Here is a 23488-nt window from a genome sequence, read left to right as displayed (position 1 = left end):
TAAAATAAAATAAAATAAAATAAAATAAAATAAAATAAAATAAAATAAAATAAAATAAAATAATAAAATGCCTCTGAGTTCTTTAGCACAAGCGTGGGGCCCCAGTGATGCCCAGGGATGGGGACAGGAGGAGGAGGAGGAGGAGGAGGAGGAGGAAGAGGAGGAGGAGGAAGGAGGAGGAAGAAAAGGAGGAGGAGGAAGAGGAGAAGGAGGAGGAGGAGGAGGAGAAAGGAGGAGGAAGAAAAGGAGGAGGAGGAGGAGGAGGAAGGAGGAGGAGGAAGGAGGAGGAAGAAAAGGAGGAGGAGGAAGAGGAGAAGGAGGAGGAGGAGGAGGAGAAAGGAGGAGGAAGAAAAGGAGGAGGAGGAGGAGGAGGAGGAAGGAGGAGGAGGAAGGAGGAGGAAGAAAAGGAGGAGGAGGAGGAGGAAGGAGGAGGAGGAGGAGGAGGGTGATGATGATGATGAGGAGGAGGAGGATGGTGGTGATGGTGGCAATGAGGAGGAGAAGGGGAAGGAGGAAGACGGTGATGGTAGTGGTGATGAAGACAGGAGGAGAACAAGGAATATGGGGTCCCTGTGGGGTTAAGGGGACCCCTGGGGGGGGGGCTTTGGGGTCTCCTGGGGGGCTTTGACATCTCCCCGCAGGGCTTTGGGGCCTCAGTGGGCTTTAGGGGGTCTCCAGTGGAGCTTTGAGGCCTCTGTGTGGGGCCTGGGGTGTCGCTGTGGGGCTCTTTGGGCTCCTATGAGGATTTGGGGTCTTCTGAGGGGGGGCTCTGAGGTTTCCTTGGGGCTCTGGCATGCCTCTATGGGGCTCTGGGGTCTCTCTGTGGGGTTTAGGGGTGTCTATATGGGGTTCTGTGGTCTCCCATGGGGTTTTGGCATCTCCCTGTGGGATCTCTGGAGGATTTGGGGGTCTGCTGTGGGACTTTGGGGCCTTCTGGGGAGCTTTGGGGCCTTCTATGGGGTTTTTGAGGCCTTCTATGGGGCATCGGGGCCTTCTATGGAATGTTGGGGCCTTCTATGTTTTTTGGGGGGGGCTTCCATGGGGCATTGCGGCCTTCTGTGGGGTTTTGGGGGCCTTCTATGGGCTGTTAGGGCCTTCTATGGGGCTTTCTATGGAGTTTTGGGGCCTTCTATGGGGTATTTGGAGGCCTTCTATGGGCTGTTGGGACCTTCTATGGGGCCTTCTATGACACTTTGGGGCCTTCTATGGAGCTTTGGGGCCTTCTATGGGGTTTGGGGGGCTTTCTATGGGGCATTGGGGCTTGCTATGGGGCATTGGCACGTCTCTGTGGGGTTTGGGGGTCTCCCAATGGGATACTGACATATCTGTGGGGCCTGAGGTCTCCCTGTAGGACTTTGGGTTGTCCCTACAGGGTTCAGGGGTGTCCCTGTGGGATTTCGGGGCCTCCTTGGGGCCTTGGCATATCTCTGGGGGTCTTTGGGACCCCCCGCAGGCTTTGGGGTCCTGCTGGGGTCCCACTGTGTCACCTCCCCGACCCCAAACACCGACAACCCCAGCCCAGGCATGGGGTTCCTTTTGACGGACAAAACCTACAATTAGGAAAGAAATTGGATTTTCCTCACTATTGGCAATTAACCCCTGAAGTTAATGGGATTCCCTGGGGTGATGGGACCCTCCTGGGGTTAATGGGATCTTCTGGGGTTGATGAGATCCTCTGGGGTTGATGGGATCCCCTTGGGGTTAATGGGATCCACTGGGGTTAATGGGATCGCCCTGGGGTTAATGGGATCATCTGGGGTGATGGAATCGCCCTGGGGTTAATGGGATCCCCTGGAGTGATGGGATCCACTGGGGTTAATGGGATCCCATTAGGAATGAGGGAATCCACCGGAGTTAATGGGATTCCACTGGGTAAAATGGGATCCCACTGGGAATAATGGGATCTTGCTGGGGATAATGGGCTCCCACCAAGGATAAAGAGATCCACTGGGAATGCGGGTTCCACTGTGTTAATGGGATCAACTGAGAACAATGGAGCAGTGTTTGGGACAATGGGATCCCACTGGGTTTAATGGGATCCCACTGGGCCGGGCTAATGGGGCTGGAGCAACTGGGGCAACTGGACAACTGGACAACTGGGTAACTGGGACAACCGGGTAACTGGGGCAGCAGGACAATGGGGAAAACTGGGTAACTAGGACAACTGGATAACTGGGATAACTGGGTAACTGGGACAGCTGGATAACTGGAGTAATTGGGATAACTGGGATAACTGGAACAACTGGACAAGCAGGTAACTGGGATAACCAGATAACTGGGATGGCCAGGAACTGGGATAACTGGGAAAACTGGGATAACCAGGATAACTGGGAAAATTGGGATAACTGGGATAATTGGGATAGCTGGATAACATGGGATAACTGGGATAATTGGGATAACTGGAACAACTGGGTAACTGGGATAACTGGGATAACTGAGATAATTGGGATAACTGGACAACCAGATAACTGGGATAACTGGGAACTGAGAAAACTGGGATAGCCAGGTAACTGGGACAGCTGGGTAACTGGGCTAAGTGGTGTAATTGGGATAACTGGATAACTGGGAAAATTGGGATAACTGGAACAATGGGGTAACTGGGATAACTGGGACAGCTGGGATAACTGGGATAATTGGGATAACTGGACAACCGGATAACTGGGAAAATTAGGATAACTGGAATTGGGATAACTGGAACAACTGGGATAATTGGGATAACTGGAACAACGGGGTAACTGGGATAACTGGGATAACTGAGATAATTAGGATAACTGGACAACCGGATAACTGGGATAACTGGGAAAATTAGGATAACTGGAATTGGGATAACTGGATAACTGGGATAATTGGGATAACTGGAACAACGGGGTAACTGGGATAACTGGGACAACTGGGGTAATTGGGATAACTGGAACAACGGGGTAACTGGGATAACTGGGATAACTGAGATAATTGGGATAACTGGAATTGGGATAACTGGATAACTGGGATAACTGGGATAATTGGGATAACTCGGTAACTGGGATAACTGGGATAACTGGGAAAATTGGGATAACTGGAACTGGGATAACTGGGATAACTGGGTAACTGGGATAACTGGGATAACTGGGAAGGCTGTTAACTGGGCAAACTGGGCCGGCCGGCCACCGGGCTAACTGTGCCGGCCGTCCAACCAGCTAACCGGCCCACCAGCGCCCCGCGCCGCCCGCTCACCGCCCATACTGGGCGAACTGGGCGAACTGGGCCGCCCCCCAGCGGCCACCCCCTCCCCGCCCCAACCCTTTAAGCCCCGCCCCCCCCTCCGCTTCCCGCCGCCTCCCTTCCGCGTGGGGCGCACCCGGCCCCTTTTGCCCGCCGCACCCCCAACCCCTCGCCAACACCGTTCCGGCCTCCAACGTTCCGCCCCCCCCCCCCCCCCCGTTTGGCGGCCTCACCGGCAACCGGGAGCGGGGAAAACGGCGACGTTGAGAAGGAACCGGGAGCACCGGGGAAAACCTGGGGGCGGCGGCAGAGCGGTCGGAAGGCTTTGGGGGGGAGGGGGGGGGGGGTTGGAGCAAGCGGCGGGGTGGTGAGGGGGGTTTTGGGGGTGGGGGGGAGCGGTTTAAGGGGTGCACCGCCGCGTCCCGGTACCGGCGCGGGGCCAGGAGATGGCGGCGGGCGGCGGGAGGCGCTGAGGGGGCGGCCGAGGAGGCGCCATGGAGGCCGGAGGGGCCAAACCCAGCCTGCAGCTGGTTTACCAGGCCGTGCAGGCCCTCTACCACGACCCCGACCCCAGCGGCAAGGAGAGGGCGAGCTGCTGGCTGGGGGAGCTGCAGAGATCGGTGAGAGGGGGGTGGGAGGGGGCTGGGGGGGGCTGGGGGGGGTGGGGGGGTAATTGGGGGGGGATTGGGGGCAATGGGAGGGGGTTGGGGGGGTTTAGGAACAGGCCTGGGGGGTGGGGAGCGGGTATGGGGTTGGGGGGGGTCAGGAAGGGGCCTGGGGGGGCCTCGGTTAGGGACTAGGGGGGTTCTGGTTAGGGAAAGGGGGGGTCCCTGGGTATAGGGTCTTGGGGGGGGGGGGGCTCTGGGATATGGGGTTTGGGGGGGGGTTAGGAAGAGGCCTGGGGGGTGGGGAGCGGGTATGGGGTTGGGGGGGGGGTCAGGAAGGGGAATGGGGGGGCGTCCCAGGTAAGGGCTAGGGGGGGCCGGGTATAGGGTTTGGGGGGGGCTGTGGGATTTGAGGTTTGGGGGGGTTTAGGAAGAGGCCTGAGGGGTGGGGACCGGGTATGGGGTTGGGGGGGGTCAGGAAGGGGGCTGGAGGGGCCTCGGTTAGGGACTGGGGGGGCTTGGGAAGGGGCTGGGGGAGTACTGGGTAGAGGGTTTTGGGGGGCGCTCTGGGATATGGGGTTTGGGGGGGGTTAGGAAGAGGCCTGGGGGGGTGAGGACCGGGTATGGGGTTGGGGGGGGGTCAGGAAGGGGACTGGGGGAGGGTCCCAGGTAAGGGCTAGGGGGGCCCGGGTATAGGGTTTGGGGGGGGCTGTGGGATTTGGGGTTTGGGGGGGGCTTAGGAAGAGGCCTGGGGGGTGGGGACCGGGTATGGGGTTGGGGGGGGACCGGGAAGTGGGCTGGGGGGACCTCGGTTAGGGACTGGGGGGGTCCCGGGTTTGGGGGGGAGGTTGTGGGATATGGGGTTTGGGGGGGGCTTAGGAAGAGATCTGGGGGATGGGGACCGGGTATGGGGTTGGGGGGGGACAGGAAGGGGCCTGGGGGGAGTCCCAGTTAGGAGCTGGGGGGGCCTTGGCAAGGGGCTGGGGGGGGTCCCAGGTATGGGGTTTTGGGGGGGGGGCTCTGGGATATGGAGTTTGGGAGGGTTTTAGGAAGAGGCCTGGGGGGTGGGTACTGGGTATGGGGTTGGGGGGGGGTCAGGAAGGGGGCTGGAAGAGCCCTGGTTAGCGACTGGGGGGGTCCTGGGTGTAGGGTTTGGGGGGGGGGGGCTCTGGGATATGGGGTTTGGGGTCTGGGATATGGGGCCTGGGGGGGTCCCAGGATCAGGTTTAGGGGGAGGGCCCTGAGATAAGGGGGTTGGGGACCCCCAGGATATTGGGCTGGGGGGGGGCAGGATCAGTGTTGGAGGGGGCAGGGCATGGGGTTTGGGGTCGTGTTTGGGGGGGGTGTCCAGGATATGGGGTGTGGGGGGACCCCAGGTTGAGCTGGGGGGGGTCCGGGATATGGGATTTGGGGGCGATGTCCAAGATATGGGATTTGGGGGGGCTTCAGGAACAGGGCAAGCTTGGGATTGCTCTTGGGGGGGCTATTTTTTAGGGTTGGGAGGGGGCTTCATAATATTGGGTTTTGGGGGGGGTTTGGGATTATTCCTGGGGGGGGCTCCGGCACCGCCGCCTGCTTTGGGTTCGCTCGGCTCAGGCTCTGCCAATCCCCCCCTGTGCCCCCCCCAGGACAGCCCCAGTGCCCCCCCGCCCCCCCATAGCCCCACAGGGAGCTCCCCAAGCCCCGTTGGAGCCATCCCATATTAATCCCATATTAATCCCATATCAATCCCCCTTTATTCCCTCCTGGGGGGAGCCGCGTGGCAGCACCCCTGGGGGTGTTGCACAGCACCCCGAGCTCATCCCGACCCCATGTCCCCCAAAAACACCCCAAAAACCAGCCCCCGAGCTCACCCTGACCCCCAGTCCCCCAAAAAACACCCCAAAAACCAACCCCTGAGCTCATCCCAACCCCATATCCCCCAAAAAACACCCCAAAAAACAACCCCGGTGCCTGAGTTCGGTGCCCCAGCAGCTTGGGGTCGTGCCCAGTCCCTGGGGGGCCCATCCCAGCCCCCCTAACCCCCCCTTTTGGGGTCTTTGGGGGCTTTTGGGGCACCCCAACACCCTGCTGGGCCATGCCCTGACCCCAAATCCCTGCTTTGGGCCCCCAGTGGAACCCTGCAAGTGGGAATCCCCCAAATTCTCACCCATCCCTCGTGCCCTGCTGTGGGGACGCTGCCCCTGCCTCTCTCTGCCCCCCCCAGGACACCCCAAAACCCTTTTTGGGACACCCCAAGGCATTTTGGGGTCCCGTGGTGCCCCTTTTGGGGTGGCTGCACCTCCCCCTTCTTTGGCCCCGGGACGGCGAAGGGGGGCTCGGGGCCACCCCAGGACTGTACCTGCAGGGTCCTGGACCCAAATTTGGGGTTTTTTGGGTCAGGAGGGGAGCGTCCCACATTGGGATCAGCGTGCCGTGCCCCCTCAGACACCAGAAACTCCCCAAATTTTCGTCTTTTCCTGATTTTTGGGGATTTTCCCATCTCCTCCCACGGGTTCCTGGCGCGGTTTCCAGCCTCGTGTCCAAGTCCTGCTCCTCGGGGCAGGGCACGGCCACTTTTTGGGGGCTCGGCCGACCCCAAAACGAGCTCTCCGCGTGCTGATGACACCCGGGGCATCTCCCCAAACCTTTTTTCCTCCTCAATTGGACCAAAATTCCCTATTTTAACATTATTTTAAACCCTCGCTGCCTCCAGGACTCCCTGGATGCTGTTTGACCGCAAAGCGGGGCTGGATCCTCCCCTAACACCCCAGGGATGCTCGGGAACCCTGCGCCCCCCAAAAAAATCCCCCAAATCTCCAAAATTCAACCATTTTCTGAGCAGTTTCACCCCTTTTTGGTGAGCTCCCTCCTCTTCCCGCGGCATTTTCCTCTCGCACCACCGGGGCCGTGGCTCAGCGCCCCAAAAACTGCCGTTTTTGATTCCCCTACTAAATCCCCGTTTATTCCAAAATCCAAAACCAGCGGGCGTTTTAGGGCGAAAAAATAACAAGACCAGCGGGCGTTTTAGGGCGAAAAAAATCCAAAACCAACGGGCGTTTTAGGGCGGAAAAAACCCAAAACCAGTGGGCGTTTTAGGGTGAAAAAATAACAAGACCGGCGGGCGTTTTAGGGCGAAAAAAAACAAAACCAGCGGGTGTTTTAGGGTAAAAAGAAACAAAACCAGCGGGTGTTTTAGGGTAAAAAGAAACAAAACCAGCGGGTGTTTTAGGGCGAAAAAAAACAAAACCAGGGGGTGTTTTAGGGCAGAAAAAAAACAAAACCAGCGGGCGTTTTAGGGCGAAAAAAAACAAAACCAGCGGGCATTTTAGGGCGAAAAAAAACAAAACCAGGGGACATTTTTGGGCGAAAATCAAGGGGAGAGGGTTTATTGTGGGGCTTCTTCTCCCCGCAGGTTCACGCCTGGGAGATCTCGGACCAGCTGCTGCAGATCCGTCAGGATGTGGAGTCGTGCTACTTCGCGGCGCAGACGATGAAGATGAAGATCCAGACCTCCTTCTACGAGCTGCCCACCGACTCGCACGCCTCCCTGCGCGACTCGCTGCTCTCCCACATCCAGAATTTGAAAGATCTCTCGCCCGTCATCGTCACCCAGGTAAGGAAAATTCCCCCCGGGGGTTCGACGCGCCCGGTTCCAGCCCAGTTTGGGGGCAACTGGTGGCCAGTCTCCGTCCTTCCTTGGTGTAGGATCCCCCAACGCCACGCGCCGTGCTCCCCGTGGCCGCCTCCACCGCTGCCACCGCTGATTTTTCCCCAAGCCAAAGCCTTCAGGCATCCCCCTGCCACTTTTTTTCCCCCCCAGGCACTGCTGCAGGCGTTCAACCGCCTCTCCCAGCACAAAATCCTCCACCCGTGCTCGTTCCCGATTTCCTTTTTTCACCACCCATTTTTATGGCCCTGCTGGGAGAGGGAAGGGAGCAGGGCCCGGCCGCTCCCAGGGCGCGGTGTCGGGGACACTCCACGGGGTTCTTCTCTCTGGGAAATCCCTTTTTCATCACCACAGCCCGGGGTGAGGCTTTAAATCTTGAAATAACCCAGCGAAATCTTGAATTAACCCAGCGGGGAGGATCACAGAGGATCAGAGGCTCCCGCGGGGAGGTGCAGGGCGATGGGGACGATCGTCCCCAATTCACTTTTTCCCCCAAAGACCTTGGTTAAGCTGGTGGCGTTGACAAAACAATAAAGGAAAGGAGCCTGCAGTGCTCCTGAAATAATAAAAAGCCCGAAATAATTTTCTCTAGGTGGGGAATCAGGGGGCAGAGGTGTGTGACAGCACGAGGGGGTCGGGTTTTGTTCCCTGCCCCGCACGACCCCGTGTGGCTCCTCCAGAGGAGCCAAGGAGCCAGCACGGCTGCTCCAGAAGCACCCAGCGAGTAGAATTTGGGAAATTTGGGGACTCCCTGTGGCTAAATCGGGCAGCAGCAAGGCGTAAGGTGCCGATACCACTCGGGAAACCCCTTTTTTGAAGGGGCTGAGCGTGGTGTGGGGCCCCGATGCCCACCTTTGGGGGGGTTTGGGATTTGCCCCCCCCTGAGCCGTGTTCTCTCTCCTTTTCCAGCTTGCTTTAGCGATCGCAGACCTCGCCCTGCAGATGGCTTCTTGGAAGGGCTGCGTGCAGACACTGGTTGAGAAGTAAGTGATATTTTTTTGGCGGGGGGATAAACCCCTCAAAATTTTGGGGGATATTTTTGGGGAGGAGCCGCGTCGGGCCCCCGTGTTCCCACCGCAAGGGGAGTTTCTGTTTCCCGATCAATAAAAGCACCTCGGGGGGCTGGAGGAGAAGTTGCTCGTGGCTCTGTGTGATAAAACACGCAGCTCTCTGACCCTCAGGGGCTTCCCTCACCCCTGACTTTGTTCCTTTTGCGCCCCTCTCAGCATTATCCCACCGAACATCGAGGTTGGGTTCGGTTGCCACCACCCTGGGCCCTCCGGCTCCCTTCACCCGCCCCGTTTTCCTTAATTTTCACCCGTTTCCCTTCATTTTCTCTGCCTTCACCCCTCGCACCTCTCCTTCCTGCCAGGTACAGCAACGATGTCACCTCGCTGCCCTTCCTGCTGGAGATCCTCACGGTGCTGCCCGAGGAGGTCCACAGCCGCTCCCTGCGCATCGGGGCCAACCGGCGCACCGAGATCATCGAGGACCTGGCTTATTACTCCAGCACGGTCGTCTCGCTGCTGGTAAGGGTCCTGCCCGGCTGCTCGGGGAGCTGGAGGAGCTGCTTCTCCCTCCACGTCACCGATTTGGGTCGCTCCGGGCTGTGGTCAAAGCTGGAGGAGGGAAAAAAATGCATCAAAACTGCTTTTATAGGGCTGGCGCTGAGCAGAATGAAGTCCTAACCCGTCACGCTCAGGCTCCTGTTAGTGCTGGGCTGAGAATTGAGGGAGTTCTGGTGGTTTTGTCCTCTTTTTTGGGGTCTCTGCTGCCCACTCTCCACTCCAGGCCAGGCTGGATGGGGCTGGGGGCAGCCAGGGCTGGTGGGGGGTGTCCCTGCCGTGGTAGGGGGCTGGAGCCTGCTCATTTTTGAGGTCCCTGCCAGCCCAAACCACCCCAGGATTCGTAAGTTCAGGAAAACCTCTTCGATCTCACAGCTGGGCTCCAGTGGGTGGCTGGGACCCGGCTCCTGCGCAGCCTGCGGCAGTTTGGGGTTATTTTTTGGGGTGAAATGAGAGAACCCCGGCCTGTTTCGGGGTGTGCACACACAGGTATTGTCACCGACCCCTCAGAGAGATCCTTAGAGACTCGGCTTCCTTTTCTCACACCCCTTCCAGCCTGGTACACTCCTGATCCTCACCCTGCTGCAACCACCCAAGGCTACAGATTTATCTCCACAACGTGTTTGCTGCTGCCAAAACCGGGCTTTGCTGTGACCGTGTTCAAACTGTCCCCATGGCAAACCTCCTGGCTTGTCTCCAGGGGCTTCCCCTTTCACATTTTCCGGGATCTGGGTGCTGGGAACCTCAAAAAGTCAGGGCAGCAGAGGGTGAGCTCTGGGATGAGTGAATCCTCCCCGTGCCATCCTGGCTTCCTCCCTTCCCAAGAGAGCCTTCTCGTGCCCTTTGGCGTTATTTGAGTCCCGTAGATGAGCAGCCAGCCTGATCCTCTGGCTAAAACAAAGCCCAGGCCTTAATTTCTTGAGCTTCCCGTTCAGTTTTCACCATTTCGTGTCTGTTTTTAAAGAGGGAAAGGAACCGTGCCCCTCTCACCCTCTCCTTTTTGGGGAGAGGAGCGGTCGTTTCCCCTCGTTTCCCAGAAAACCCCCGCCCGGGGACTTTAACCAGCTGCCTGAGGAGCAAACCTCAGTCTCCCGTGTAGGATTTGGGTGCGAAAATCACTTTTTTGAGTTGGAAAATGGGCTTTTAAATATTTTTGGTGGCGACTAGGCTGGCGTACAACACCCACCTGCAGGATCTGCACCCCTCCGTGTGGCTCCAGCACCGCTGAGGGTTCTGTGCACCCTCGGGGGGATGAGCACCAGGGCTGGTTCTTGGTGTAAAAGCTCCAGGACGGCCTCCCAAAAGTCGTTTTGTGTCTGAAATTACGTGCTGGGGTCCTGAGCACTCCTTCCTTTCCCCCCCCCTGCAGATGACGTGCGTGGAGAAAGCGGGCAACGACGAGAAGATGCTCATCAAAATCTTCCGGTGCCTGGGGAGCTGGTTCAACCTGGGTGTCCTGGACAGCACCTTCATGGCCAACAGCAAGCTGCTGTCGCTGCTCTTCGAGGTGCTGGTGAGTTTTTCAGGCCTGGGGTTGTTTTTCCGGAGCGAACTCGGACCTGGAGCAATTCCTGGAATCAGTTCTGGGACCAGAAGGACTCGAGGTGCCTCCGTCATGGTCCGGGAGGGGGCCTGGATCTCTAAAACCTCGTGGGGCTCCTCCGTAGCAGCACAGAACTGGGCAGCAGAGCTCGATAAAAGGCAGAAAAGCTTCCCTAATTTGGGGTGAAACATTTTGGGAAAGGCACAGCTCTACCAGAGCCCATCACCTGGGGGAGGTGCGGCGTTGGCAGAGCTTTTGGGAGCGAGCAGAGACGCCCGAGCAGCGCTTCCACCTCCTCAGCCCCCTTCCTGCTTTAAGGGGGTTGTTTTGGGATTCAAAGGCTTGGAGAAAGCACCAGGTGTTGATTTCATCTGCTTAGCGCTGAATTCACTGCTGTTTTTTCTCCGGATTTTCACCAAAACACTTCATAAATTCCCTTTTTGAAGTTTTGCCTCAGAACGTCAGCTCCCCAAGGGGGTTTTTTTGGGCACGTGGGAGAGCCCCCGAGCCCCGTGGACCAGGGGAGGGTTTGGAGAGCCCGGTGGGGCGGTGAAAGAGCACCCGAGGAGCAGCGATTCCTGCAGGAGGGAGGAAGCTCGGGCTGCAAACGAGGGCTGCAAACGAGGGCACCTTCATTTGCATCCGTGCAAGGAAACCAACGGCACATGCAAACGAGGGCCCTCGGTCAGCGGGGGGGAAAGGGCAGATGATATCAGGGCACGAACCCGTGCCCCAGGGGACCTTCCCCTCCTGCTGGTGTCGTTTTTAAGCCTGATGTTTGTCCCGGGGGGGTGCCGTGAGGCTGGGTGGGCTGCGGTTTGGATGCTTTGAGACCCCAGGCGAGAGGCACCCGCGGAGCCGCGCCCTCGTCTCCCTCCTCGACTGCTCGGGGCGCTTGCTCCAGCAGCTTTGCACCATTTCCTGCCAAATGGGACCCAAATTCCCCCTCCCCAGCCCACCACGGTGGTCCATATTCCCCCTCTCCCCTCCGTGCGTGCGCGAGGGTTGTGCAGGGGCTGGAGGAAACCCTCCAAAAGCCACGGCGCCGACACGAGGGCTTGGCAGCACCGCCCCGGGGCTCACTTCTGCTTCTTCTTTTTTCTTTTTTTTTTGGCAGCAACAGGACAAAACCTCCTCGAACCTCCACGAAGCCGCCTCGGACTGCGTTTGCTCGGCCCTCTACGCCATCGAGAACGTGGAGACCAACCTGCCCCTGGCCCTGCAGCTTTTCCAGGGCGTCCTCACCCTGGAGAGCGCCTACCACATGGCCGTGGCCAGGGAGGACTTGGACAAGTGAGTCAACTCCCGGCGGTGACGAAGTGCCCGGGGTTATTTTTTGGAGCCCGTGCTGCTCGTTGAGGCGCTCCAAAACCTCTGGTGCAAAGCAGAGGCTGCAAACGAAGCGAGCTGGGGGATTCCCCGCCCCGCTGCAGCGCTGCGTGCCCCGGGGTGGCGCTCTGCATCGTGCCCAGAAGGGGTGAACCTTAAAATCCCGCAGCCTTCCTGCCCCAAAAACCTCTGAAGCCCCCAAAAACCACGCTGAAAGCTGTGTTGGCTGCCCCCCAACCGGAGACCCCCCAGTTCTCCACCTCCACCAGTGTTTTATCACAAACACCAGGAGAATTTGCTCAATTCCTCACCATTTAAAGTGTTGTGGGTGGGCACAGCCTCTTTGGGGTGAGCCCACCCCGTGGCCAGCCCCTTTCCTTCCAGCTTCCATTTCAAACCTGAGAGGTTTGGGAAGGTTTTGGGGGTGGAGGCTGCTGTCCTGCTGCTTCCACCCTGGAGATTTTGAGCTCCTTGTGCCCCATTTCTCACCTGGCCCCTGCTCACTCCATGGGTGGATGAAGTCCAAATAATGTGTACCTTTGACCCGAAGGAATTCAGAGCTTCTGATATAGAATCCTAGAATCGTTAGGGCTGGAAAAGCCCTAAAAGATCTGGTCCAACCACCCCCTCCCACCACTGTCACCACCAAACCCTGTCCCCAAGCACCACGTCCAACCTCTCCCTGAACACCCCCAGGGACGGGGACTCCCCCACCTCCCTGGGCAACCCGTCCCAACGCCTGGCTCCTCTTTCTGAGCAGAAATCTCTCCTCATTTCCAACCTCAACCTCCCCTGGCACAACTCGAGGCCGTTCCCTCTGCTCCTACCACTGGTTCCCTGCGAGCAGAGTCCCCCCCCCAGCTCCCCACAACCACTTGGGGATTCCTGCAGCACCCGAGAGCCCCCATCCCCGCCACACCACCCTTACAGACCCTCCTGGAACATTTCTCACCCCGTTTCTCCCCTCTCCAGGGTGCTCAATTACTGCCGCGTGTTCACTGAGCTCTGTGAGACCTTCCTGGACAAAATTGTCTGCACGCCGGGCCAAGGGCTGGGCGACCTGCGCACGCTGGAGCTGCTGCTGATCTGCGCGGGTCACCCGCAGTACGAGGTGGGTGCTGCTCCTCCCGGCACCCAAATTGGCTCACCCGAGGCCGAGGCAGTGGGAAATCATCCTGGGAGGCGTGCTGGGGGCTTCGTCCTCTTGGTTTAAACCTCACGGGGCTGTAACTCAGCTCCTGCTCGCTTTGTCTTTGTCAGATAAAAGCGGGGTGGGCGCTTTGTGGGTGCCAGCAGCCCCCTTTGTGGTCTCCCTCGGCCATAATCTTGTGCTCAGGAGGACCCAGAGCTCCCCCAAAAAATAAATGGCCAGTGGGGACACAAATTTATCATTGGAAGGAGCGACTGATGTGAAGTTTGGAGCGCCAGCCAGCGCGTCTGCTTTGGTTTTACTTTTTCAGGAATAATTTTTGCTCTCTTCAGGGGGCTGGCGGCAGGTTTTCAGGCTGCCTCTGGGTTTAAAATCCCCTGTTACGTGACCAGCAGCAGGACCACATTTTTTTGTGGCCTGAAGAAGCATTTCTGCCCGTGGAAAATCTGTGTGACCCCCCAGGTCCCCCCTGGAGCTCGGGACGTGGTGCCAACACCCTGGTAGTGACGAGCTGCTGCCTTTTTTTTTATAATTTTATTCTTTTTTTTTAAATCTTCCTGCCCAGGTTGTGGAAATCTCCTTCAACTTCTGGTACCGGCTGGGGGAGCACCTGTACAAGACGGACGACGCGGTGATCCACAGCATCTTCAAAGCCTACATCCAGCGCCTGCTCCACGCTCTGGCCAGGCACTGCCAGCTCGACTCGGACCACGTAAGGGTGGAACAGCTCCCCCGGGGGCTTCGGGGCCCTCCAGGTGGTGCTGCCACACTTAAAATTGCAGGGAGAGGGCTGGGAGTAATTAAAGCTGCTGCCTGGCACCTCCTGTTGCCCCCCAAAATCCCCTCCCAGCCCCTCTGCCTGGGGAGAGGGGAGCAGGGATGGGTTTCTGTCTTGAAATGTGATTTCTACTCGTGTGCTGGCGTGGCCGAGGGGCCTCCAGGAGCGGTTTTAACACCTCTGCTCTCCGTGCTCTCCTCTAGGAGGGTGTCCCCGAGGAGACGGACGATTTTGGGGAGTTCCGGATGCGGGTCTCGGACCTGGTGAAGGATCTCATCTTCCTGGTGGGCTCGGTGGAGTGCTTTGCTCAGGTGGGTTCTGCCCCGCGCTGCCGGCCCCGTGGGACTCCTCCTGTCGTGCCCTGCACCTCCTGGCTCCATCCAGGCCTCAAAACACCCGCTGGGAGCCTTCAGAGCGGGGAGGAAGCCCCCCCCACACACAAATCACCTCCTCGAGCACGAGGAAGAGGCCGAGAGAGGCGCTGGGGATGTTTAGGGGGGAGCAGCTCTGGCGTTTTGGGGGTCCCAAAGCAGCCCCGGGTGCTTTGTGACCAGCGAGGCTTCGTGCAGGGAGGGGGGTTGGCGTGATGGGAGGAAGAGGTGGAGGTCTCGGGGAGGGTCTGGGGGCTGCAGTGGTGGCTCTTTTTGTGACCAGCTCTCCTCCCCCAGCTCTACGCCACCCTGAAGGATGGGAACCCGCCCTGGGAGGTGACGGAAGCTGTCCTCTTCATCATGGCCTCCATCGCCAAGAGCGTCGACCAGTGAGTGCTGCTGGCCCTGCTGGTGGCCCCACAGCCCTGGGGTTTGCTCAATATCCCAAGGACACTCGTGGGGTTGGGCTTTCCCAGGCAGAAAGCAGGATTCACACATTTAAAACCTGCTTCAGCTCAAGCAGGACGTCGAGCAGCGCACCGGCACAGCACCCCCTGCCCGTGTTGGGGTTGGGGTCTCAATTCCCAGCTGGGAACGGGACCCAGGATGGAGCTGGGACCACGGGAAGCATCCAGACCCCTTTTTTTTTCTGTTCTCATTGTGTTTTTGGACACTTTTTTCTGTGCCAAGGCCGCTCTGCCCGGCGTTATCTCCGGTTCTATTTCTGCTTCACCTCCCCCTGACCTTGTGCCTCCGGGGCTGGGGATAAAGCAGGAGCTGGGCCCTGCTCTCCCAGAGAGGGCAGGCAGTGCTGGTGCCGTGGTGGCCACCTGGGGATCGTGGTGGCCACCTGGGGATCGGCAGCAGCCTCCTGGTGGCCTGGGGAGAGCCCGGGGAGGCTTCATTTTCATGCCATGGGCATCTCGGTGATCCCTGGGGGTCCCTCCCAGCCCGGGGTGTGCAGGGGTTGTGTTTCCAGCAGGGGTGGTTCTGGGACTCCCTTCCCAGCCCAGCACCTTCTGGGGTTCCCTTTCCATCTGAGGTTGCTCTGTGATTTATTTCCACTGGGGGTTGTTCTCTGATTCCCTTTCCACCTGGGGTTATTCTGATTTCATTTCCACCCCGTGTTATTCTCTGATTTATTTCCACACGGAGTTATTCCGTGATTCCCTTTCCACCCAGGGATCTTCTGTGGATTTCATTTCCACCAGGGTTTATTCTCTGATTTATTTCCACCCAGGATTACTCTGAGATTCCCTTTCCACCCAGGGTTATTCTCTGATTCCACTTTCACTGGGGGTTATTCTGTGGCTGCGTTTCCAACCCAGGATCTTCTGTGATTCCCTTTCCACTCGGGGATATTCTGTTGATTTCATTTCCACCTGGAGATGTTCTGTGATTTATTTCCACCCAGGGTTATTCTCTGATTCCCTTTCCACCCAGGGCTGTTCTCTGATTCCCTTTCCACCCAGAATTACTCTGTGATTTATTTCCACCCAGGGATCTTCTGTGACTCCATTTCCAGTGGGGGTTGTTCTCTGATTCCCTTTCCACCTGGGGTTACTCTGATTTCATTTCCACCCCGTGTTATTCTCTGATTTATTTCCACCTGGGGTTATTCTCTGATTCCCTTTCCACCCAGGATTACTCTGTGGTTTATTTCCATCCAAGGTTACTCTGAGATTCCCTTTCCACCCAGGGTTATTCTGTGATTCCATTTCCACCTGGAGATATTCTGTGATTTATTTCCATCCAGGGTTATTCTCTGATTCCCTTTCCACCCGGGTTTGTTCTGTGATTCCCTTTCCATCTGGAGATACTCTCTGATTTCCTTTCCACCTGGAATTACTCCGTGATTTATGTCCACCCAGAGATCTTCTGTGATTCCCGTTCCACCTGGGGTTATTCTGTGGTTGTGTTTCCAACCCAGGATCTTCTGTGATTCCCTTTCCACTGGAGGATTTTCTGTTGATTTCATTTCCACCTGGAGATATTCTGTGATTTATTCCCACCTGGGATTGTTCTCTGATTCCCTTTCCACCCGGAATTACTCTGTGATTTATTTCCATCCAGGGATCTTCTGTGATTCCCTTTCCACCCAGGGTTGTTCTTTGGTTCCTTTTCCACCTGGAGATATTTTGTGATCCCATTTCCACCCAGGGATCTTCTGTGATTCCCTTTCCACCGGGGTTTATTCTGTGATTTCATTTCCACCTGGGATCATTCTGTGATTTCTTTCCACCTGGGGTTTTCCTGTGATTCCCTTTCCACCCTGGGTTCTTCTCTCATTTCTTTCCACCCGGGGTCACTCTGCTTCCCTTTGCAGCTGGCTCTGCCCGGTGGCTCCTGCTCCAGCCGTGGTTACCCCACACCTCTACAACCGAGCCAGCTCCTTTCGGGACAACCTTTATGGGGAGGGGGCGAGCACATCGAGCCCCTTCCCACGGCCTCATCCCATCCCTCTTCCTTCCCCCCACAGGGAGAACAACCCCACGCTGGTGGAGGTGCTGGAGGGAGTGGTGCGGCTCCCCGAGAGCGTGCACACCGCCGTGCGCTACACCAGCATCGAGCTGGTGGGCGAGATGAGCGAGGTGGTGGACAGGAACCCGCAGTTCCTGGGTGAGTTTCCTCCCGGGGTAAAACCCCCCCAGCTCCCTGCTAACCCCCCAATTTCTCACAGAGCTGTCCTTGCCCCGCAGATCCCGTTCTGGGCTACCTGATGAAGGGGCTGTGCGACCGGCGCTTGGCCTCGGCCGCTGCCAAAGCCATCCACAACATCTGCTCCGTGTGCCGGGACCACATGGCGCAGCACTTCACCGGGCTGCTGGAGATCGCCCGCTCCCTCGACTCCTTCACGCTGTCTCCGGAGGCTGCCGTGGGGCTCCTCAAGGGTGAGTGTGGGCAGGAGATGGAGGGACACGCGGATTTTTGGGCTCGGAGCTTGCCCAAAATTTCCACCCCCAGGGCTGGAGGTGAGGTGTTGGGTCTGCGTGGCGTGGAGGTGGTGGGAGGGTGAGATGCGGGGAGGTTTGGAGTTGGAGAAAGAGGAGAAAGTGAGGAGGAGGGAAAAGGAAGGGGTAAAAAAAGAGGAGGGAAAAGGAAGGGATTAAGAAAAGGGAAAAAGAAGGGATTAAAAAAGAGGAAAAAGGGGATTTAAGAAAAGAAGGGAGGGAAAAGGAAGGGGTTAAAAAAAGGGAGGGAAAAGGAAGAGATAAAAAGGAGGGAAAGGAAGGGATTTATAAAAAAAGGAAAAGTAAGGGATTAAAAAAAGGGAAATGGAAGGGATTAAAAACGGGAAAAGGAAGGGATTACAAAATAGGAAAAAAGGATTTAAGAAAAGAAAAAGAGGAAAAAGTAGGGGATTAAAAAAAGGGGAGGGAAAATGAAGGGATTAAAAAAATGAAAAGGGAAGGGATTATTAAAAGAGGAAAAAGGAGGGGATTTAAGAAAAGATAAAGAGGAAAAGGAAGGGATTAAAAAGGAGAGAAAAGGAGGGGATTAAAAAAAAGAAGGAAGGGATTAAAAAAAGGGAGGGAAAAGGAGGGGATTTAAAAAAAAAAAAAAAAAGGGAAAAGGAGGGGATTAAAAAAAAAGAGGGCTCTCTGGGTTGTCTGCGTGCCGTGCAGATGCTCGGAACTTGAGATGCTGGGAGGTTTGAAATAGTTGAAAAAAAAAAAGTGAGAGTAAAAAGGAAGGGATTTTAAAAAAGGATGGAAAAGGAAGAGATTAAAAAAGGAGGAAAAAGGGGATTTAAGAAAGAAAAAGGAAGGGATTAAAGGGAGGGAAAAGGAAGGGATTAAAAAAAGGAGGGAAAAGGGATTTAAGAAAAGAAAAAGAGGAAAAAGTAGGGGATTTAAAAAAAGGGAGGGAGAAGGAAGGGATTAAAAAAATGAAAAGGGAAGGGAGTAAAAAAAGGAAAAAGGGGATTTAAGAAGAGATAAAGAGGAAAAGGAGGGGATTTAAAAAAAGAGGAAAAAGGAGGGGATTTAAAAAAAGAAAAAGAGCAAAAGGAAGGGATTCAAAAAAGGAAAAGGGGGATTCAAGAGAGGAAAAGGGAAAGGATTCAAAAGAGAGGAAAAGGAATGGATTAAAAAAAGGGAGAGAAAAAAAGGGATTAAAAAAAAAAAAAAAAAAGGAGAGAGGAAAAGGGGAAAAGGTCTCCAAGATCACCAAGCCCAGCCGTCAGCCTGACCTCCTGAGCCCCACCACCAAACCCCATCCCTCAGCACCACCAAGGGCACCCAATGCCCCTCGGTGCCCCAACCACATCCCCAGTGGGTTCCTGACCTTTAAAAACTCTCAGCTGGCCACAGGAGGCAGAAAATTACTGGTTTTTATCGTTTTCCACACGATTTGGGCAGCGGGATGCGCTCGCGTCGGGGCCTCGGAGGCTCCCCAGGGGCTCGGGTGCCCACCTTTGACAGCGGGGCGGCCGTGGGGCTGAGGGCTTCGTGCTTAAAGGGCTGAGGAGGGGATTTTGGGGCTGTGGTGCTGATTCCTGACCCCTTTTTTTTCTTTTTTTCCTGTTTCAGGCACCGCGCTGGTGCTGGCCAGGCTGCCCCTGGAGAAGATCGCCGAGTGCCTCAGCGAGCTCTGCGCCGTGCAGGTGATGGCGCTGAAGAAGGTACGGCCCCGTGGCTCCTGCTGCACCCCCGGGGGCTTAAATGGGCTCCCCATGCTGAACCTGGAGGGTGGGAGAGAAAAATCCGCTCCCCAGAGACCCCCGCGTGTGCCAGGAGCTGCCCTCGAAGGCAGACGGTGGCTTATAGCCTGGGCCAGGCCCCCAAAATGGGGCCGTGGGGGCTTTTTGGGGGAAGATTATCGCCCCCATTATATTTGGGGGCTTTTTTGGGGTCAGGGAGAGCAGGGACGGATTTGGTGAGCCCAGAGGAGGCTCGGGGTGTGGAGAGGGAGAGGGAAAAGCCTCCCTGAGCTTTTGGGGTGACCCTCATGCATGTGGCCGAGACCAGGAGCCACTCAGGTCCTGGGTAAAGGTTTTCCGTGCCGGGATCCGTGGTGCTGCTCCTGCCAGAACAAAGAAATGTCCCTGGGCTGGAGGGATGACATTCCTGATGTCCCCACCTTTCGTTTTTCTTCCAGCTGCTCTCTCAGGAGCCGAGCAACGGCCTCTCCTCAGACCCCACAGTGCCCCTGGACCGGCTCGCCGTCATCTTTAGGTACAGGGGATGCAGCCTGAGCGGGGCTAACAGCCTCCAGCCCCCACAGCAGGGGCTGAGCGCGGGGTCCTGGCCCCTCTGAGCCCCTTCCCCACAGCTCCTGTGGGTGCTGGGCCTCCCAGCCCCTTTTCTTACCTTTCTACCCCCAAAAATGACGGAGTAGAGGAAGGGGGGGTTGACCTTTCTCTGCCTTTCGCAGGCATACCAACCCCATTGTCGAAAATGGGCAGATCCACCCGTGCCAAAAAGTCATTCAGGAGGTGAGTTTGGGGAATTTTAGGGTGGGGAGAAGACGTCGGGTGGGGGGGATGGTGCTGCTGGAGGTACCACGCCGGTCCCGTCTCCGAGTCGGAGCCAATTCACACACCCCAAAACCAGCACCTGAGGGGCATCTCCCTGCCGTTTTTTGGGTCAATTTGGGCCTTTTTTCGCTCCGAGCCGTGGCAGTATCTCACATGCTGTTTCCTTTTCTCACGTTTCCCCTCCCTGCACAGATCTGGCCCGTGCTGTCGGAGACCCTGAACAAACACAGTGCCGATAACCGCATCGTGGAGCGCTGCTGCCGCTGCCTGCGCTTCGCCGTCCGCTGCGTGGGCAAGGGCTCGGCCGCGCTGCTGCAGCCGCTGGTCACGCAGGTACGTGGGGTCTGCCCGGGTGGGGGTCACCTCCCCCTGCAGCAGCCCCCGCCGTGGGGACAGGGACGGGGACAGGGACGTGGCTGAAAGCGCCGCGAGCTCCTGCACAAACCCGTGTGGGCGGCAGGGAGCTTTGAACCGCCCGTGAGCCCCTCCAGGGGTCGTGGATGTGATTTTTGAAAGGGATACAAAGAGATGTGGCAGCGTGTGGCCCCCCCAGGGAGACAGAACTCAGCTCGGTGGCCCCCACGCCCCCCAGCTTTAGGCTGGGCTGAGCTCTAAAGGAGAGGAACCTGCGCTCGCTTGGGGTCCACGCAGTGCAAGGATGCTCTGGAGAGCCAGCAGAGCCACCAGGCAGCTCCTTTGCTCTTGGGATGTGCCCCCAATAGGGCTGGGGGCTCTGAGTGGGGGGCTGGGGGCGGTGTTTGCAGGGGGCTGGCATCACGTCGTGCCTCTCCCCGCAGATGGTGAACGTCTACCGGGCACACCAGCACTCCTGCTTCCTCTACCTGGGCAGCATCCTGGTGGACGAGTACGGCATGGAGGAGGGCTGCCGGCAGGGGCTGCTCGACATGCTGCAGGTAATCGCCCACCGGGGGGCCAGCGGGGGTCCTCGGAGCCTCTGGGATGAGTCCTGTTAGGGCAGGGAGAGGCAGGAACCCCCCCCTGCAGGTCCCCGGGGTGGTGGGAGCAGTGGCTGTGGGGAGAATGAGGCTCTGACCTGCTCCCCGTGGTCCGTGCTGGGGATTTGCAGGTGGAGAGGAGGGCTCGGACAGGGGGAGGGCCGAGCTGGACTCCAACATCCCCCTCCGTGGGGTCTCTCTGCCTGTCCTCCCTCCTGCCGACGGGGCTGGCTCGGGGTCTCATCAACCAAAATCGCCGTAACGACCGCTAATTGCTGACAAATCCCCTCTCCCCTCCTCCTCCTCCTCCTCCTCCTCCTAGGCGCTCTGCATCCCCACCTTCCAACTCCTCGAGCAGCCCAACGGCCTCCAGAACCACCCGGACACCGTGGACGACCTCTTCCGCCTGGCAGCCAGGTTCTTTGCTCCCTTTTTCACCCCCTTCTCCTTCCCGGAGCCTTCTCGGTGCCACCAGGGCAGCGCGTCCGTCCCGTGTTGGTGACCCCCTGGTGTCCTGTCCCCCCCTCCTCTCTGTCCTCGCAGGTTCATCCAGCGCAGCCCCGTCACCCTGCTGCGCAGCCAGGTGATGATCCCCATCCTGCAGTGGGCCATCGCCGCCACCACCCTGGACCACCGGGACGCCAACTGCAGCGTCATGAAGTTCCTGCGAGACCTCATCCACACCGGGGTGGCCAACGACGTGAGTTTGTGTCCCCCACTGGGGAGGAGGGGGGGGACAAGGATGGGGTCTGTTCCCGTGGGATGCCGTCCTGGGGGGGCTGCAGGAGGGCTGGGGAGGGACTCTGTGTCAGGGGGGGCACGGGGAATGGCTTTAATCCGGAGGAAGGTAGGTTTAGATTAGAGATTAGGAAGAAATTGTTTATTATGAGGGTGGTGGGTAGGTTTAGATTAGAGATTAGGAAGAAATTCTTTGTTATGAGGGTGGTGAGGCCCTGGTGCTGGCTGCCCCGAGGAGCTGGGGGTGCCCAAGGCCGGGCTGGATGGCGCTGGGAGCAGCTGGGGCTGGTGGGAGGGGTCCCTACCATGGAAAGGATTGGGATTAGATGGGTTTTAAGTTCCCTTCTGACCCAATCCTTTTGTGATTCTCCAATTCCGTGAGATGCCCGGGGTGCTGCCCGCTTCTCGGCACCCCCTCACCCTCTTTTCACCCCCTCTTGCAGCACGAGGAGGACTTCGAGGTGCGCAAGGAGCTGATCGGGCAGGTGATGAACCAGCTGGGCCAGCAGCTCGTCAACCAGCTGCTGCACACCTGCTGCTTCTGCCTGCCCCCCTACACCCTGCCCGACGTCGCCGAGGTGCTCTGGGAGATCATGCAGATCGACCGGCCGGTGAGAGGGGCGCGCGGCGCGGCCCCGGGGGTCCTCCTCGTGATGGGTTGGGGGGCAAATGATGCTTGGATTGGGGGCAAAAGCTGCTTGGATCGAGCGTGGCTTTCTCCTGGGGTGTCCCGTGGTGCTGAGCTGCTGCCTCTCCTCCTCCTCCTCATCCTCCTCCTCTTCTTCCTCCTCCTGCAGACGTTTTGCCGCTGGCTGGAGAATTCCCTGAAGGGCTTACCAAAGGAGACGACGGGAGGAGCCATCCAGGTCACACACAAGCAGCTGACAGACTTCCACAAGCAGGTCACGAGGTGAGGCTGAGGGGGGGGGGAAAAAAACCCCTCTCGGGGGGTTCCCCCCAACTTCTGAGGGGAGCCTCAACGCCTCTCTCGCCGTCCTCCCCCACCCCCAGCGCCCGCATCCTGCCCAGACCATTCCAACCCCAACCACGCCGCTGGTGCTGAGCGGGGCCCATCCCTACGGGGCTGCTCCTCCAGTTCCTTGCAGCCCCCCCGGAGGGTTTCAGACCCCGCACGGGCACGGTTTGTCCCCTGGCACCGGGTCCTGCAGGGATTTTACCCCTGCCACTGCCCCGGCCGTTCCCAGCGCGGCGCCGTGGGGAGTTCCCAGCCCCGACAGGTTTTTCCTCTCCTGCAAACGCTGCATCAGGGTGCTGGCGCCTTGCACACGCCCTGCCCACTCCTCCCAGTCGCTGTGGGATCGCTGAGCCCCGCTCTGAGCCCTGGGGGCTGCGGGGTGGCACCCCAAGGACAGCGCTGGGGGCTCGCCGCGCTGCCTTCATGTCCTGGGTGTGTCTGCGCTCCCCCTCCACTCCGGGAGGGCATCGCCCAAGCTTTTGGGGAAGCCAAAATTGTGACTCAACGTCCCCGTCCGGTCCGGCTGTCCTTCCCCTAACGCAGCCGTCCTTCCTCTTGTCCTGCAGCGCCGAGGAATGTAAGCAGGTCTGCTGGGCTCTGAGGGACTTCACCCGCCTCTTCCGATAGCTCCGGCACCGGCACGGCGCCTGTCTCCCAGGTAGGGCTCGGCCACGCCACGGGGCTTGAGGGCTGCGGCGTTGCCCTGACCCTCTCCCTTCCCCTCCCCTCCCCTCCCCTCCCAGGAATGTCTTTTAATTAGAAGAAGACAGGAAACGAAGAAAAACGAGAACGTGTCCCACAATCAGCAACCTTCGTCGCGGCCGAGGGCTTTCACTCGCTCCAGCGCGTCCCGCCAGCCGCGGCCGCCGCGTGCCGGAGGAGGGCTCGGCGCGTCCCGTGCCCGCGCCACGGCCCCGAAACAAGAAAAGAAATCAACGGGGGAAAAAAAAAAAAAACACAAACAAACAAACAAAAAAAACAAACAAAAAAAAGCAACAACAACAACAAAAAAAAAAACAGAACCACCGGCAGAAAATGAATTTGCCTGGCAGCAAAACAAGAGCGCAAAGTAGAAAACTTTCTGTGAAATGAAAAAGAAAGAAAGAAACACCGATTCCTTCAGGAACCGTGGGGTTTCCACCGTACCC

The 23488-nt window shown here is 57.9% G+C and overlaps 1 protein-coding gene across 1 annotated transcript; it reads left to right on the top strand.

Moving 5' to 3' along the window:
• The first annotated feature begins 3640 nt into the window (after positions 1 to 3640).
• On the top strand, positions 3641 to 23287 carry TNPO3 (transportin 3). The gene is made up of 23 exons (XM_032207618.1): positions 3641 to 3821; positions 7201 to 7401; positions 8365 to 8438; positions 8828 to 8984; positions 10390 to 10533; positions 11681 to 11856; positions 12865 to 13003; positions 13608 to 13754; positions 14024 to 14131; positions 14489 to 14580; positions 16671 to 16810; positions 16891 to 17082; positions 18724 to 18815; positions 19292 to 19368; positions 19568 to 19628; positions 19863 to 20003; positions 20468 to 20584; positions 20949 to 21043; positions 21170 to 21326; positions 21808 to 21975; positions 22162 to 22274; positions 22907 to 22998; positions 23084 to 23287. Exons 1-22 carry the CDS (start codon positions 3696 to 3698, stop codon positions 22965 to 22967), a joined length of 2778 nt encoding a protein of 925 aa, XP_032063509.1. The 5' UTR covers positions 3641 to 3695; the 3' UTR covers positions 22968 to 22998; positions 23084 to 23287.
• The last annotated feature ends 201 nt before the right edge of the window (positions 23288 to 23488 follow it).

The sequence above is a fragment of the Aythya fuligula genome, chromosome 1 (assembly GCF_009819795.1).
Source record: "Aythya fuligula isolate bAytFul2 chromosome 1, bAytFul2.pri, whole genome shotgun sequence".
Taxonomy (NCBI): Eukaryota; Metazoa; Chordata; class Aves; order Anseriformes; family Anatidae; genus Aythya; species Aythya fuligula.
The sequence above is the reverse complement of the archived record's forward strand: the minus strand, read 5'-3'. Positions and strand labels throughout refer to the sequence as shown.